The 18,835-nt window shown below is 39.4% G+C and overlaps 1 protein-coding gene across 6 annotated transcripts in view; it reads right to left on the bottom strand.

Annotated features, from left to right (window-relative positions):
• Nucleotides 1–18,835, bottom strand: part of LOC137243685 (zinc finger protein 846-like) — a 95,970-nt gene that overhangs the window by 32,582 nt on the left and 44,553 nt on the right. For all 6 annotated transcript variants that reach the window (XM_067771647.1, XM_067771644.1, XM_067771649.1 and 3 more), the window contains exon 3: nt 227–355. In XM_067771647.1, the coding sequence (XP_067627748.1) occupies nt 227–355 (129 nt within the window). The remainder of the gene's footprint in view (nt 1–226; nt 356–18,835) is intronic.

The following is an 18,835-nucleotide window of genomic DNA, read 5'->3' as shown; positions in this document are numbered from 1 at the left end:
CCCTGGCAGAAATACATTGGGAATGTTTGCCAAATGACTGCCGAGGGGGATCCCGCTGAAAAAGACTTTTCAAATTTTTTTTTTGCTACATTATTCGCAACAAAATCAATGCCAAAAGAGCCACCAACAAGAATAACGTTACAAAACAAACAAACAAAAAAATAATAATAATAACGCAAAGAAAAACTACAATAAAATAAATTTTAAGCGCCAGCCTTATACTTACGGTTCATCGGTTTGTGTCCCTTTACAAGTGTTGTATCCAAAAAGTGGATCATCATCTTCCGTTTTAATTTCGGCAATGATATTTGGTTGCTTCGCACTTTCCTCGTGATCGAATAAAGCTTCATTTATTCTAAAATCAGAACGGAAAACATTATTCATAGTAATATATTGTCGATGTAACCATAAAATTTCATGCAACCTTTTGTGTGACCTATGACTAAGGCCGGATTTTTCAGTGCGAGTTTACACTCCGGTTAAAGTTTAACGCTGCCACTGCGGCCGCTTAAGCTGCGATGAGCAACAATATTTTATGTTATCGAACAAAGTGGAAGGATTAAACTGTAGTCAACTTTAACATAGTTTAAACCCGCACTGAAAAACCTGGCATAACAGAATACATTGCTTAAGTATTTCAACATTGAAATCGATACCAGCACCGAAATTCGAATCTTATCTCTAATCGCAAGTTTGCAATGCGAGGTTTCAGCAAAGACTGCCCACATCGAAACTCTCTAAAGCCTTCGAAATGTCTTTATTGCCATTACAATAACAATAAAAAAAAGTGGAACAATTTAATCGGATTTTGCTACGAGTGGGACTGTTAGAATAAAAACGCTTTTCGAATAATAAACGCTTTTATTCAACAGGTATTCGAAATTCTAATAATATGCATAAGAACTTTTTACTCCTGTATTCGAATAATACTGGTCGGATACTTTACCTTACTATTCGAACATCTTATTATTCTAATACTTTACGTTATTATTCTAATAATCACTTGCAAAAAAACCTACTAATACCATTATCATGTTGTTGTTGTTGTTGTAGCAGTGCTTCGTCCCATCCAATAGGTGCGACCGATCACTAATTGTCATCAATATCCTCTAACGGGAGTCCAAGGAAACTTGCTGTTTCAACAGGGGTGGACCATAATGAGAGGGGTGTTAGAGGCATTGGTTCCACATTACAATTAAAGAGATGGTTGGTGTCATGTGGGGACACATTGCAAGCGGGGCATACATTTTGTATGTCGGGGTGTATTCTGGATAGGTAAGAGTTTAACCTGTTACAGTATCCAGAACGAAGTTGAGCTAGAGTGACTCGCGTTTCCCTGGGGAGTATGCGTTCCTCTTCCGCAAGTTTTGGGTACTGTTCTTTGAGTACTCCATTAAAAAAAAAAAGTATCACTATTAATTTAATACACGATGTGCAAAAATGAAACTATAAACGGTATCATTTTCGTGGTATCAATGCAACGATAAATATTATAAAAAGTATAACTAAATGTGGCCACCGTGGTGTGATGGTAGCGTGCTCCGCCTATCACACCGTATTCCCTGGGTTCAACTCCCGGGCAAAGCAACATCAAAATTTTAGAAATAAGATTTTTCAATTAGAAGAAAATTTTTCTAAGCGGGGTCACCCCTCGGCAGTGTCTGGCAAGCGCTCCGATTGTATTTCTGCCATGAAAAGCTCTCAGTGAAAACTCATCTGCCTTGCAGATGCCGTTCGGAGTCGGCATAAAAACATGTAGGTCCCGTCCGGCCAATTTGTAGGGAAAAATCAAGAGGAGCACGACGCAAATTGGAAGAGAAGCTCGGCCTTAGATCTCTTCGGAGGTTATCGCGCCTTACATTTATTTATTTTTTTTTATAACTAAATGTATCAATTTTGTATCTTGACTATTGATTTGCCCATGGAAAATATTTGTTTCGCCCTTAAAAAGTATAAAAATGATACCTGTATAAATTTCCTAGTTTCATTATGATAACATTTAATACTAGATTGATTATAAAACGCATTACATTTGTATGTAGTCTATTAACTTGACAAATACAAGTATCAAACTAATATTTCGAAAATTTCAATGACATAAGATCATTGATGACGAAAAAAAGATGAGCAAAAATTGAATATTGATGCCTAGATGGCATCGCCTTGATGATAACTTTTTTTGAGTGTAGATTCACCGGGCAATTCCTGGCATAAAGGTCCGACACTTGTTTGTGGAGTTCACTGAGGACCTGCTTGTGTTTTTTTGCTTCATACGGCTGAGTTCTCAGGTGGCGTATTTCCTCATAATGCTTACGGAGATGAGTCCTTAATCCCATTTAACCCCCACCACTATCATGTTGTTGTTGTTGTTGTTGTAGCAATGCTCGCCCCACCTAGTAGCCGCGACGGATCACAAATTGTCATCAATATCCTCTAACGGGAGTCCAAGGAAACTTGCCGTTTCAACAGGGGTGGACCATAAGGAAAGGGGTGTTAGAGGCGTTGGTTCCACATTACAATTGAAGAGATGGTTGGTGTCATGTGGGGACACATTGCAAGCGGGGCATACATTTTGTATGTCAGGGTTGATTCTGGATAGGTAAGAGTTTAACCTGTTACAGTATCCAGAACGAAGTTGAGCAAGAATGACACGCGTTTCCCTGGGGAGTATGCGTTCCTCTTCCGCAAGTTTTGGATAATTTTCGTTAAGTACTGGATTCACCGGGCAATTCCCGGCATAAAGGTCCGACGCCTGTTTATGGAGTTCACCAAGGACCTGCTTGTGTTTTTTCACTTCATACGGCTGGGTTATCAGGTGCCGTATTTCCTCAAAATGCTTACGGAGATGACTCCTTAAGCCCCTAGGCGGTGCTGGTTCATCAATCAGATGTCTGTTGGGATGCCCAGGTTTCTGGGTATTTAACAGGAACTGTTTGGTCAGCATCTCATTTCTCTCCCTGATGGTGTTCTGGGGACATAAGAAGACAGCCCGTGGCGATTCTGAGAGCAGTATTTTGGCAGGCCTGTAGTTTCTTCCAGTGGGTGATTTTTAGGCTTGGCGACCATATGGGTGACGCGTAGCACGTAATCGGCTGGCTAATTGCTTTGTATGTAGTCATGAGCGTTTCTTTATCTTTTCCCCAAGTACTGCCAGCGAGGGATTTGAGGATTTTGTTACGGCTCTGAATTCTCGGAACAATTGCGGCTGCGTGCTCACCAAAATGTAGATCCTGATCAATCGTCACACCCAAGATTTTGGGGTGTCGGACAGTCGGTAGCGTAGTGCCATCGACGTGGATGTTCAAAATGGTCAACATTTGGGGCGTCCATGTTGTAAATAAGGTCGCGGAAGATTTAGTCGGTGATAATGCCAGGTTTCGCGAGGCGAAAAAACTGGAGAGATCAGGGAGGTAGCCGTTTATTTTATTGCATAGCGCATCGATCTTTGGGCCTGGGCCTGTGGCCATTATTGTGCAGTCATCGGCGTAGGAAACGATTGTGACTCCTTCCGGTGGTGAAGGTAGCTTAGATATGTAGAAATTAAACAAAAGTGGGGATAGGACACCACCCTGTGGCACCCCCTGTTTAATTCTCCTTGGTTTTGATGTTTCGTTTCTAAATTGCACCGATGCCTGCCGACCACCCAGATAATTTGCGGACCACCTTTTAAGACATGGGGGAAGGGTAGACCCTTCCAGGTCCTGCAGTAACGAGCCATGGTTGACCGTATCAAAAGCTTTTGATAGGTCTAGCGCTACGAGTACTGTTCTATGGTGGGGGTGTTGATTTAAACCGCAATTTATCTGGGTGCTAATGGCATTCAGCGCGGTGGTAGTGCTATGGAGTTTTCTGAAGCCATGCTGATGAGGGGCTAGCTGCAAATTTGCTTGGAAATAAGGGAGCAGAATGGCTTCAAGCGTCTTTGCCACTGGCGATAGGAGAGATATCGGACGATACGACTCACCTATGTTAGCTGGTTTCCCAGGCTTTAGTAGCGGGACCACCTTGGCCATTTTCCATTTCTCAGGTATGACAAAGGTGGAAAGAGACAGATTGAAGACATGTGCTAAATATTTGAACCCCTCTTTCCCTAGGTTTTTAAGCATCGGCATGGCTATGCCGTCTGGGCCCACTGCTTTGGATGGTTTAGCACGACCAATGGCGTCCTCAACCTCTTTAGCGGTGATGGTGATTGGTAACGCGCTGAATTTGTGTTTATGTGCGCGTCTATTGGCTCTCCGTCTATCTTTGTCGACCGTAGGATGCATTATATATTGTCGGCAAAAAGCGCTCGCGCATTTTTTCGCGTCCGACAGCACTTTGTCGCCAAAGGCGATGGAAACTTTGCCTTTGTGCTTAGTCGGATTCGATAGGGACTTTACGGTGGACCAAAGTTTACCCACACCGGTAGAGAGGTTACAACCTCTTAGGTGCTCCTCCCATTTCGCTCGCTTGTGTTCATCTACAAGCAATCTGATGCATTGGTTTATATCCCTTATTTGGGGGTCGCCTGGGTCAAGCTGTCTTATAAGGGCACGTTCTCTCGCTAAGTTTGCGGCCTCCGCCGGGAAGTGGGGCCGGATTTCAGGAATTCTCCCGGTGGGAATGAAATGTGCCGAGGCGGATTTAATGACCTTACGGAAGGCACACTCCCCTTGGCGGGCATCAGTCGGGATAGGGAGGGCAGCTAGGCAGCTGTCTGTAAAGGATTTATATTCTTCCCACTTTCCTTTTTTGAAGTTTATGAAAGTGCGTTTTCAGTGACGATGAAGTCGGCGTTACGCTCAAGCGAAATAAGTATGGGCAGGTGGTCGGATGCCAATGTTACCATCGGCTGCCAGTTGACGCAGTTTACGAGTTCTGCGCTCACGATTGAGATATCTGGCGAGCTGTGACAGCTTCCTACCATACGTGTGGGGGCGTCTCCGTTTATTGTGCAGAACGTCGTTTCTTCCATTTGATCCGCCAACATCTCACCCCTACTGTCCGCCCGCAAGTTTGAATGCCATAGATCATGATGGGCATTGAAATCGCCTAAGATAATGCGATTGTTGCCAGTGAGTAAGGCCCTGATATTAGGGCGGTATCCACTGGGGCAACAGGTGGCAGGAGGGATGTAGATGTTGATGATTTCTAGGTTTGCATCGCCTGACCGGACAGATAGGCCTTGACGTTCTAAGACATTGTCCCTGCGGTCGATGCCAGGATCAAATATACAATATTGCACAGAGTGGTGTATGATAAACGCGAGACCGCCTCCATTTCCGCTTTCGCGGTCTTTCCTGTGGACGTTATACCCAGAGCAATGCAGATCTTGCTGTGAGTTTAGTCTCTTGAATCGCAGCAATGCGGATGTTGTGCCGCTTCATGAAATCGACTATCTCCGAATTCTTCCCAGTTAGTCCATTACAGTTTAACTGCAGAATTCTGAAGTGCATAAGGGGAGACGTCGCCACTCTGGGGGTAAGTGACGGGTGATTACGCCTGGGTTGGGGAAGGCCAGGACGCAATTGCTGTTGTGGCCCAAGGACTGGGCGTCCTTGGGCAAGCATTGGGGTACCCGGATGATTTGGGTTTGCGACCTGGCAACATGGCGCGATGAAACCCGTCGGGGGGTTGCCGTCGCGGAGACCAGAACATCTAGGGAAGTGGCACCACCCAAGGCAGGAGCTGCATTGGGCGGATGTCGCAAACATATATATTCTGTGCAAACGGAGGTAGGGACTAAGAGTCTGTTTCCCTGACCTACACGATTGCTGCCGGAAAAGAGGGGGGGGGGGGGGAGAAGACGGGGGCAGGGGCTGCTGCTCAGGATTGCTTCCGACTCTACAACGAAGATTGTAGTTATGAGTGGTAGCAGCTGTTTGAGTTGTTGGCGCCGTGGGGCGCGAGCAGCAGCGGGTACTTATTGTGGCTTGCTGAGCAGCGGGGCTGCTGGAAGGTAGTAGGGGCGCTTAGACGTAGACTACGGGACGCTCTTGGGCGTGAACAGCAAGGAGCCACAAAAGATTTATAAAATTTACGTGGACGTCGGGTTTTGGGATCAAGCCCAGAACAACCTGTCCGATGCAACCATCCCTTGCCTGACAGTCCTTGGTCGGGAAAAATCCCGAGTCGCACCGGTACATAGAACCGACTGCCTTGGGAAGCGTTTATCATCATAAATATGTGTACATTAGAGCGGGTCAATTTTTTTTCCATCAGGAGTATAGCAAAAACGTAATCTACAGCTGATTCTAAGAAAAATTGCTGAAGACACCATAGCTCTAAGTCCGATTTCGAGTCACCGACTTTTGCGAAATAGATATTTTGCCATATGTATGTAGGGTTTGGCCAAAAAATCTTCATAGCTTCTGATAGAATTATAGAAAAAATATCATATTGGGCTTACTTAAAGGTATTTTACGTATATTTCAGAATCTGTATTAATATCTATTGTGTTTTTGAATATTAGTAGAGATATCAGGTTTAAATTATGAGAAATTAGCCTAAAATAAACTTTTAACTACTATATTATCATTTTTAAACGGTTTTATTTAACTTGAGTTGACAGGCTTGTTGGTTGGCTGGCACGAATTTTGTAATCGAAATTTAAGTAACATCCCGATAAGGTACAAGCTTTAAACTTGGAATATAGTTCAGACCCCGATGACAATGCAATACTAAGAAAAAATCGCCGCTAGGTGGCGCAAGGATCGAGATATTCACAAAAATCGTATTTGTGGTCCGATTTGGCTCATTTTTGAAACACATAATACATACAAGTATAGAAAGCGACCTAAGGAAAAAATCGCTGCTAGGTAGTGCAAGGATCTATATATTCACAAAAATCGTATTTGTGGTCCGATTTGGCTCATTTTGGGAACACATAATACATACAACTATAGAAAGCGACCTATGAAAAAATCGCCGCTAGGTAGTAATCCCTGAAAAACGAGGGGAATCTTGCGATCGATTTTTAAGTAACTTGCCGGTGAGCTAGAGACTTGAAACTTGGGCCGTGGGTCAGAACCCGGTGATAATGCAATATTTTTATCAAAAAAATTCCGCTAGGTGGCGCATGGATAGAGATATTAGGAAAATTAATTTTAATTTCGGAATATTTCAATCCATTTTTAACTAACTTTCCGGTTACCTAGAGACTTGTACCTTAGCACATAGTTCGAGACCCGGTGACAATACAATTTACAGAAAAGAAAATTCCGCTAGGTGGCGCGCTAAGTGAGATAACTATATATCATTGAAAAACGAGGGGAATCTTGCAATCGATTTTTGAGTAACTTGCCGGTGAGCTAGAGACTTGAAACTTGGACCGTGGGTCAGAACCCGGTGACAATGTAATATTTTATAAAAAATTCCGATAGGTGGCGGATGGATCGAGATACTAAGAAAATTAATTTTAATTTGGGAATCTTTCAATCCATTTTTAACTAACTTTCCGGTTACCTAGAGACTTGTAACTTAGCATATAGTTCGAGACACGGTGACAATACAATTTATAGAAAACAAAGTTCCTCTAGGTGGCGTGCTAATTGAGATAGAACTACAAATCCCTGAAAAACGAGGGGAATCTTGCGATCGATTTTTGAGTAACTTGCCGGTGAGCTAGAGACTTGAAACTTGGGCCGTGGGTCATAACCCGGCGACAATGCAACATTTGATAAAAAAAAATTCTCTAGGTGGTACGCGGATCGAGATAGTAGGAAAACAAATTTTAATTTGGAAATCTTTCAATCCATTTTTAACCAACTTCCCGGTTACCTAGAGACTTGAAACTTGGCACTTAGTTAGAGGCCTGGTGACAATACAACTTATAGAAAACAAAGTTCCACTGGGTGGCGCGCTAGTCAGGATAACTGCAAATCCTTTAAAAACGGGGGAATCTTACGATCGATTTTCGAGTAACTTCCCGATGAGCTAGAGACATGAAACTTGGGCCGTAAGTCAGAACCCGGTGACAATGCAATATTTTATCAAAAAATTCCGCTAGGTGGCGCATGAATCGAGATATTGAGGAAACCAGTTTGGGAATCTTGCAATCGATTTTTAACTAACTTCCTGGATATCTAGACTTGAAACCTGAAATATAATTTAAAACTCGGTGCAAGTGCAATGCTTGATCAAAAAATGTGAGCTACGTAACGCACAAGTCGAACTATTTAGAAGATGGCTAGCCTCCTGAGTGTTGCAGGCGTTGTAGAATTCCACCTCGTTGAAGGCCCAACTTAATGCACGTCCTTGCATACTTTTAGGCGTACGCGACTTTCACCACGATTCTTTTAGACTTTCATGCGTATGCGAATTTCACCACGATTTTCAGCTGTTCAAATTCAGTAGCTGACAAACGAGGTGTAATCCTCTTGTTATGATGTGAGGTGGAATTCTGTTGTTTTCGACAGTGTTGTCAGCGAAATTTCCACTAATTCTCTTAAATCTTGCTATTTTGAACAAATGAATAAAGATAAGAATTTTCATTTAGGAATTACTTAAATTACTAATCAAAGTTGCAATTGTCTTTTTGTAGGCAGTACTAAAAAATTGAAAATAAAAAGATGATAAAAAAATTTTAAGGACTACCTTTATATAAATGGACCAAAAAATAGAAGGTAAATTGTGTAAGAAACTTTAACTATAGCTCTTGTAAAAGAATTTTGGGATTTAAAATAATAAATGTAGAGCGCGTGTTTAAATTTTAAATAATCACAAAAACAAAGCTCTCACTTTTGACTAAAGCTCTGAATTTTGACTAAGAAACTTTAACTATAGCTCTTGTAAAAGAATTTTGGGATTTAAAATTATAAATGTAGAGCGCCTGTTTAAATTAAATAATCACAAAAACAAAGCTCTCACGACATAAAGTATAAGGATGCAATAACGGAAATACTTCATATTTTCAGTGTCAAAAGAAAGTGTACAAAACAACAGGTTGTCAATTTCCAGTACTTTTTGTGGTTTCCATTTGTTTTTACTATGAATTGTTAACGATGTGGCATGGAACTAACAAGCATTGCTGACACCTCTGGTACAATTTTCCGCCATTACACAAAAAAAAGCGCCTTTGATTATACCGTACTACTAATGCTCCTTTTTCAGACTTTTTTGTCTAGGTTCTCCCATAGATGATCGATGAGTTGAGTTGCAGTGACTCCTGAGGGTGATCCAACTGTTTGGGGCGTAATCGAGCATCCCTTCTTTGACAACTTACGGATTTTGTTCGGGTTCATTGTACCAAAACTTAATTTTTTGGCACTAATTTTTCTTAAAGTTCGTAGTCTAATTTATTCATGGAACTTTCTATGTAATCAAATTTCCAACATCGCCTAAGGCCAAGCAACCCCACACCATCACCTAACTGCCATACTTTTCACTGTGGGATATAACATTCCGTCTCGAAAAGTGTCTTTTGTATTTTTCTCCATATTTTTCTTGGTTTTTTTCTTCCCTGATGCCTCAAATTTGCTTTCGTTGCTTAAAGTAAATTCCAAAAGAAGTGTTTATAAGTGATCCAGACCAATTCTAAATATTCACGCGGAATTTTGTTCTCGCGGATTTTTTTATTCCCGCGGAAAAATTCCTCCAATTCTTTTCTCCTAGGGAGAAGAATAATTGGGGAATGGGAATTTCGAATTTTCCAAGTCAGCTGTTTTGTCAATTGAAATTTCGTTGCGCATTTCTTATTTTGTTTAAAAAATTTAAAAGTTTAATTATTGTTGCGAATTTGTTTGAAATTAAGAAATAAGGTACAAACAATGCACATTATTGCATTTCATGTGGTATTCACTGAAATGAGTAATGAATTGTTGCCACAGCAACATCAACAAAGAAGCATAAGAAGAAGAAGGCGGCGGGATAACACAAATCCGCCGGAGTTGCCTGCTTTCATTCTGCAAAGCAATTTTCTGGCGGCCAAGTCGAGTTGAGTTCGCCTTTCGCCATATGCCAAAACCTATTTAAGCCTTCTTAAAAAATCTTTGCGCAATTTCTGGATGGCTGCGTCAAATATACGAAGAGATCTTGCGTTGCTTATTATATACTTTTCGACTTAAAATAAAGAATATTGTGGTTGTTGTTGTTGTATTAACAGTGAGAATATTGTGGTAGAATGTAAAAATATATTTTAGCACAAATTTGTACAAATAAGTGTTCTTTATTAAAAGAACTAATGTACTTTAACTATTTTGATGCATTCCCTTTAATTTAACTAGTGGAAAAACTCCTATGAAATGACAGAGAAATCTCCCTCTCCCTCACATTCATAATACCTACTTTTCTCAATAACCGGTTTCCGCTTTTTCGAACATTGTTCAGAATAGGAGGAAAGGGAGAAGTGAAAAAACTCACAAGGAATTTTTATTTAGAATACGAGGAATGGGAGAAGGGAAAAAACTCGCACGGAATTTTCGTTTAGAATTGGGCTGGATATTTTTTCTAACAAAGTTAAGCGATATTTCTGAAATATTTCTCGATAATTTTAAAGCGTTTTCCGTAAGATTTTTCCCAACACTTTGCACAACTGCCCATATTTTAGCCTGTCAATTTGTATTATCCTTATTTTTTTTCTTTGTCAATAATATTTCTTACAATGTTGTGACTATCATAATATTCTGGCGAATGTTGACATCACCGGTAGTAAATAATCACGCAACAATAAAAACATGAAGCAGCAACTCTTATATACATGATGTACACATTAGAGCTAGCAACACTTATGTACAAGGCAACGAAGAGATCTCTTACACACGCAGATGTATCCATCAGCCGAAGTAGTAACTCACACATACACACGTAGGTATATAGCTGGTAACCAAGCAAGAGAAACAAAAAGTTCTAGACCTTTGGAGAAATATTCGGACGAGGCAACAGAGAGTATAAAAGCAGCACAAGCTGAGTAATAACTGATCAGTTTTATTTAAACACGCTATTAGTTGCGAAGTGCAGTATAATTGTGAAGTATAGTTGTACTACTCCCAAACTGGTCTAATAAAGACCATTTTGCAATACAGAATATTGTAGTTATTTATTGGACAATTCAGCGATTCGAACGTTAGAAGAAGGTTTCAAATAAGCGAAACTTCCCTAAATTCGGTACAATATTAATATCTCCAATTCGGTGCATGGTATTTCGTTCGTTTGTTCGATAGACGTTTTTTATTGCGAAAAATGGTCTTCCGCCAAAATAACTAACGATCGTGACTACTCAACCACTTCAAATTGTTCATTAAAGTCGCCTGACATCCAAAGCCGGTGTTTGTGTAACGGCTTCTGTCCTTGCAAACACATGAACCCAATTTGGGCACTTTCTTTTGACTCTAAACATGTGAAGTATTTCCGGTTCGTCTACAGCATTTTTGGTTGTAAGAGTTTGCTTATTGTTTTTCCATTAAATTGAACAGAATTAAATATCATTTTCAAAAAATATAATATGTTCCATTATGTCGCCCGGAAACCCCTTAAGTAGAGCTAATATTGTTACATTAGACGTCTGTACACTTTCTTTTGGCTTTTACTGTATTTCGGACTCTTTAATTACACTGTGTAACAGCGGCTGGTTATTGGACCAAACCCACTTTTTTGTAGAGATTGAGGCTTATGTAGACAAAGTACTATCTCCGTTTTTCGAAGTTAGCCTCCAAAAAATATATATCGGCTTTCGAAGTTCGAAATTCTACATTTCGAAACTTTTTTTGTTTGTTAACGCGTTCAGCAAATTGAAAAAATAAAATGTGGTCGTGGTCCGCTTTTTTCTTTTATTTGAATGGCTGAATTCTTTTTTTTGAAAAATTACAGTACGAGCAATTCCAGTGCAGACATGAAAGTAGTAGCCACTATAATGGGACTATCTGACTTTTCACCTCGTATAACAGCTTTTATACTAAATTTCTCAAAAAAGAATTCAACCCTTCAAATAAGGGAAAAGAACGGACCACAACGCTGAACGCGTTAACAAAAAAAAATTAATTTCGAACTTCGAAAGCCGATATATATTTTTTTGTGGCTAGCTACGAAAAACGGAAATAGTACCTTTTATACTTAAGCCTCAATCTCCTCAAAAAAGTTGGGTTGGTCCAATACCCAGAAAAAAAGTTGATTTTGTAGCATAGTGTTATGTGTGCTCCGAGAGTTTTTGAGAGATACCAAATAAATACATGAGTGTGATTTAATCAAAAATTACTTGCTGTTGTGTTAACAGTGCTTCGCCCCATTCAAATGGCTTTGGAAATGAAGTTGACGTCGTATTACGTTGAAAAGTACGCTCGAAATCGACCGAGATGTGATGAGTGACAATCGAAAAAGTTGTTTGAAACTCGAAAAAAATGTATGTATCTATTGGTTTCAAAGATATGTCACCGCTAGTGTTGTAATTTCTTTCTGAGCATTTACATTCTAAGGGATTATATCAAATTGGAAACTATTGCCGTTCCGCCATTCCTTAAATCTTTCTAGAAATAGTTCCGACCTATAAATAAATAAAAACGAAAATTGGGGCATGGAAAGATAACCCAGGCACTTTAGCGCATCAGTGATGTATATAGCATTACAGGAGTGCGAGGAGCTTGAGCTGCTAGCCACCAGGAATAACACCCGAAAATTTTACCAAAAAATACGGCGACAGACGGAAGGCTTTAAGACCGGGGCAAACTCCTGTAGGAACGAAAACGGCGACCTTGTAACTGATGTCCAGAGAGTGCTTAGATTATGGAGGGAACACTTCTCTGCTCTCCTAAATGGAGGCAGCGATTCACCGCGCAGAGATGACGAACCCGATCCCGCAATCGATGATGATGGAATTTATGTCCCCCCCCCCGATTATGACGAAGTTAGACTAGCAATAACCAGATTGAAAAACAACAAGGCCGTGGGCGCTGATGGATTGCCTGCGGAGCTATTCAAGTACGGCGGCGTGGTGTTGGTAAGGCGCATGCAGCAGCTTCTTCGCAAAATATGGGCGGACGAGTACATGCCCGACGATTGGAATCTAAGTGTTCTTTGCCCAGCCCACAAGAAGGGGGATACTACAAAATGCACCAACTATCGTAGAATCAGCCTTCGTAGTATCGCATATAAGGTCCTTTCAAGTGTATTATGCGAAAGATTGAAGCCCACCGTGAACCGGCTGATTGGACCTTATCAGTGCGGCTTCAGACCTGGTAAATCTACCATCGACCAGATTTTCACAATGCGCCAAATCTTGGAAAAAACCCGTGAAAAGATAATCGACACACATCACCTCTTCGTCGATTTTAAAGCCGCCTTCGACAGCACGAAAAGGAGCTGCCTATATGCCGCTATGCCTGAATTTGGTTTCCCCGCAAAACTTATACGGCTGTGCAAAATGACGTTGAGCAACACCATCCGCTCAGTCAGAATTGGGAAGGACCTCTCCGAGCCGTTCGAAACTAAACGAGGTTTCAGAAAGGGTGACCCCCTATCGTGCGATTTCTTTAATTTGATGTTGGAGAAAATTATACACTCAGAGAAAAAATCGTTCTAAAACGAACGAAACAAGTTCAAAATTAAGAACATTCGTTGACAAAAGTCTGTTAAGTACGTTTTTTCTTAACTCGTGACCGATGGGCTTGTTTTAAGAACAGTTTTTCCTAGCACACCGTTCGTATTTTATGACCACTTTGGTATTGATTTGTGAACCTTCTGTGCTCATTTCAAACACTACTCGGGCTTGATTTAAGATTTTTCGTTCTCACGCTTCGAGAACGATTTGTGGTCGATTTAACAGTTTTCGGTCTCAATTTAAGAACGGTTTGTGCTTGACCATTGGTGGGAGGAAGATAATTTTTTTAATTATTACCCATTTATTTATTTATTTTTTATTAATAAATAATTTTTTTGTTATTAACAACGTCCCTGTCCAGTGAGTCATATATGACTCACAAGAGCGTATTGAAATAAGTTCATGAGTCACATGTGACTCATTTCTTTATACAACTTAAAGACAGTTTCTTGGTATGAACGTGTCGTAATATATTTGTGAAGTCTATGTGAGCGTATAGTAAAAGACCTAAACTTTAGGAAAATGAAAGAAAATTTCGAAATTTTTTTTCTGATACCTTTTTCTCATTTTCTTCTATTTTTGTATGTACTTCTAACTTCAATTAAACAAAAATCACACTAATACACGCCTTTGACATTTATATATCAATTTACCGTTATTGTGATTCGAAAACTTAAATTATTTCTTATGGTCCTATATGTTCACATGTGACTCATTGAACGTGGTAAACAAAATTGTTTTTGCTACGTTCAGGAGTCACATTTGACTCACAAAATAAAATAGCCAAAATAAGGTAAATATATGACAAATTATTTATAAAAATAATATTTTATAATATTGTGACGACTATGAGTGACACTAAGTGATACTCACATCCCTAGTCTGATGCTAAGTAAATAAAGTCACAACAACAATAAAGCAGACAGTCACTTGTATCTACATGAACGAATCAATCATTATGTCTACACATATGTAGGTACACGCAGCTGAGAAGCAAGGCACAACCATATGCAGACATCTTATTTGAGATGCTCCTAAATATAGGCAATTATAATTGTGGAAGTGTCGCTCACACATACAAGCATGGGGTATGAGAGAAGCTATAAAATCGTGCCATTTTAGTTATAACTGAGAAGTTTGAGAGCTCATGGACAATGCTAGTAGATTCTAGAAGATGCGAACGAGGAAACCAGAGAGTATAAAAGGCCGCAGATGTAGAGGCGCTGGAATTCAGTTTGAGTTGAGCTATCAATCAGTTATTGATTAAGCACGCGATCTGGCGGCCAATAATAGAGTTTCATTTGAGTTATCAATCAGTTTGGTTATTAAGCCAGCGAGTAGCAAAGTATAAGTGTTATTGTGAAGTACTTTAATAAAGGCCATTTTTCCATTATTCAATATTGGAGTTATTTATTCAACAGTTTAGAGATACGAACGTGGGCAGAAGATTGCAAATAAGAGGATTTGCAAGTAAATTCGTTACAATATATATTCATATTATTCAATCAAGCAATACAAAAAAAATAATGGGCGTGGGGCATTCTCAAAGCGCTGTGTATGGGGACAGGGAAGTTGTTAATAAGAAATATTAATAACAAAAAACTATTATTAAATGCCAAAAAGGTTTGAAAAAAACGCATAATATGCATTTTTTCATAGATTTCTCGATAAGAGAAATCTTTCTTATTTGATGATGCAATCTGAATATATATTTAAAACATTTCATAACAAGTTTGAGAATTACCTTAATGGAACTGAACGAAAAATAAGAGTTAAAAAAATAGAATATAAAAAAATTGTTTTAAAAAGCTTCAGAGTTTGACGGCGATCGAACTAGCGCCAGACGATCGCAACCGCAACAACATAGCCGCTGGGCCACTATAACTGTTTGGTAGTTCGTGCCAAATGTTGTATTTAACATTGTAGTGCACACGAATTATACCGTTTCTTTTTACTTGAACTTAATTTAAGAACATTGTTCTTAATTTAAGAACATTCGTTCTCATTAATAGAACATTTGTTCATAATTTAAGACCATCCGTTCTCTTTTCAAGAAAATGGTGTCAATTCAAGAACAAGGTTGTTGTTTTAAGAAGAGGCCGTTCGTTTTTCAAGAACAAAAAGGAACAACATGAAAAGCTTGAATTGAGTCCGGTGGCGCTGGATTTTAGAACGGCGTTTTTCTCTGAGTATTCTATAAAACCGTGAAATTACTGGCATATGCTGATGACATTGATGTCATCGGCCTAAACACCCGCGCTGTTAGTTCGGCTTACTCCAAACTGGAAAAAGAAGCGGTAAAGATGGGTTTGATGGTGAATGAGAACAAAAAGAAGTACCTGCTGTCATCGAGCAAAGAGTCAGCACATACGCGCCTTGGCAACCACGCTACTGTTGGCAGCCATAATTTCGAAATAGTAAAAGACTTCGTTTATTTGGGAACCAGCATCAACACTAGCAACAACATCAGCACTGAAATCCAGCGAAGAATCAATCTTGCCAATAAATGCTACTTTGGACTAGGTAGGCAATTGAAAAGTAAAGTCCTCTCTCGGCGAACGAAAATCATACTCTACAAGTCACTTATCGTACCCATCCTGCTATATGGGGCAGAGGCATGGACCATGACAACAGCAGATGAAGCGGCTTTGGGAGTGTTCGAGAGAAAAGTTCTTCGAAAGATTTATGGACCTCTACGCGTTGGCGATGGCGAGTACCGAAGAAGATTTAATGATGAGCTGTACGAGCTCTACGCTGCGCTGGCTAGGCCATGTTATGCGAATTAAAGATGATGCTCCGGCCAAGAAAGTGTTTCTATCGGAACCCTCCTATGTAAGCAGAGGTAGAGGGCGGCCCCCACTCCGTTGGAAGGACCAGGTGGAAAACGATTTAAACTCCCTTGGTGTGACCAATTGGCGCCGGTTGGCGGAGCGAAGGAGCGACTGGCGCGCCTTGTTGGACGGCCATAACCGTTTAGACGGTTAAGCGCCAATTAAGTAAGTAACACAATTGCAACCTCATATATCTTGTGATTGAATAAGCCTTAAATGCTGCAAGTGGGGAGAAATAAGTAATTTTGGTAAAGTTTTAAAGCCTTTTGACAAAGCAGCTGCGGTGGTATAATGACCCTGGAAGTATCCTGAAATAGTACCTAAGATCATCACGATATGACCACAAATTGGTACCGAAATTACCCCAGAAGGGCCCCTACATAGCATCAATAACAGTACCGAAATTATGGCGAAAATTACCCTGGAAATATCCTAACGTAGTCCATAAGATCATGACCCCGGAATAACCCATAAAAAGTCTCCAAAACCATCACGAAATTACGAGAAAATTACCCTATAAGTTCCCTGAAATAGTTCCCAAGATCATCATAAAACTGCCACAAATTTAGCCCGAAATGAGCCCGGAATAGCCCTAAAATAGTCTCTAAAATTATCCCTAAATTCTCCCTTTTATTGGTAAATTTAATAGCCTTGTTTAATATAATTTGATGATTTTGATTGAGCTTTAGGCCAGATTATTGAATAAAACTTCTTTTTTAGTAGTATTCAAAATATATTTATTTTTCGATATTTCGACTTCAATCTGAAGTCATCATCAAGAATACATATGGATATGTATGATCGACTCCCGGGATTCTCCCGGGATAATCTTGAATGAGTCCCCAAGATCATCAGGAAACGCCCTCTTATTGACGTCGAAGACGCGGAAAGAATCATGAAAATGTCCCCAAATTATCCCGAAATAGCTCCAAAATGATCCCGAAATTATTAACTATTCTACAGCTCTGCTCCATAGCTTTACTACCACTTTTTATGCAATGGCTCAACTCTCTAACCTATGCATATTCAAAGTCAGAGCAGTAGAACATATTTTTTGTTGCTTCTCCTACTATGGAGTAGCAAATACAAACACTGATTTAAAATTAAAAATATTGGCCCGTAATCAGTCGAAATAAAATAGAGTTTTATTGGTTTAAACATGGTTCTAAATTAAATATCATTTTAAGTCTGTTATAGTCCATTTAAACACTATTTTATCTCTAAAAAAGTGTTTTAAATTTAAAATGACATGAGCCCGATTTTAAAGCTGTCAAAAGTTGCAAGAAATTAAACAATTTGCTATTTAAACGCGCAGAACTTAAATGGAAGGGAAAAAAGGCTTCCCCGACAAGCAAATATACGTCAGGAGCTAATTTATTATACCTAGAAAATGTTTGTGACGAAAATTACACAATCTAAAAATGTGGGATGGTTACTTGGCTCCACATATGCGAAATCTTTAATTAAGACAATTCCGCACTCAACGATATTTGGGAAGTTTTGACATTTTAGTATCTTTTGAGGAAAAAGTAGCATCCTATACTGATTTTGGCATTAAATTTAGAAATAAATATTCAATGGAAGGAATTATTTACCACAGGCGTCGATTTTTAATACATGTCAAAAAATTTCGGGAGAGATGTCAAACGACGCGTTTTAATTTCGGAAGCAATAATCCGAAGGCGGCAAAGTAATACTTTTGCTCTGTCAATATATTTTTGCAAAAAAAAGTTTAAGACTTTCATGTGGTTGATGTAATTTTGGTGATATTGTTGTACATAGAAAAGAATTAACTAAAAAGGCGTTTTGCGTTGATATAAATTCTTATTTCCGACTTTTAATTATTGAATTACATTACAGAATTCTTGAATTCAATTCTGCTGGCATTCTCTTCTGTGTCTTCTATTTCCCTTTACATTTGCCAATTCCTCTTAAAAGAAAGCGTGAAATAAAACACGGAATACAACAAGAATTAGCAACAAAAATTTTAAGAACTGCTTGGTACGGGCGCTGCTGAACTACTTCCCCCCTTTATCACCCTCTTAGTCGATGTCATGATCGACTTGAGTTCAATGATTTTCTAATGTAAAAGGGACTTACACTTTGCAGGTCCATGCACAATGGCTCAACATTCTAGGTCACTTCTTTCCCTTCGCCCTTTATTTATGCTGACTTTGCGAAGACAAACCTAAATTTGATTTAACCTGATTATCATTGAATTTCATGCATACTTATTAGTATCGAGGTTAGAGATATCCCTATTCGGTTTCGGGTCTATTAAATTAAACGGCTTTAACGTTAGGGCCACCTAACATTTAAGGTTTGCATTTTTTGGCCGTCACACCTGTCAAACAACTTTTCTTTACAACTTCTTACAAACTATTCAACATGAATACGAGTATATGATTGGATAGCCTTGTTTCTTCCTTTGCTTTAAGGAAACCAAATCCGGTTTAACTACTTATTCGTTTATGTTGCGAGATTTAAAAAAAAT

This window comes from Eurosta solidaginis, chromosome 3 (assembly GCF_040869045.1).
Source record: "Eurosta solidaginis isolate ZX-2024a chromosome 3, ASM4086904v1, whole genome shotgun sequence".
In the NCBI taxonomy this organism is placed as follows: Eukaryota; Metazoa; Arthropoda; class Insecta; order Diptera; family Tephritidae; genus Eurosta; species Eurosta solidaginis.
Note: the sequence above shows the minus strand (reverse complement) of the source record. Positions and strands in the feature narration are given on the sequence as shown.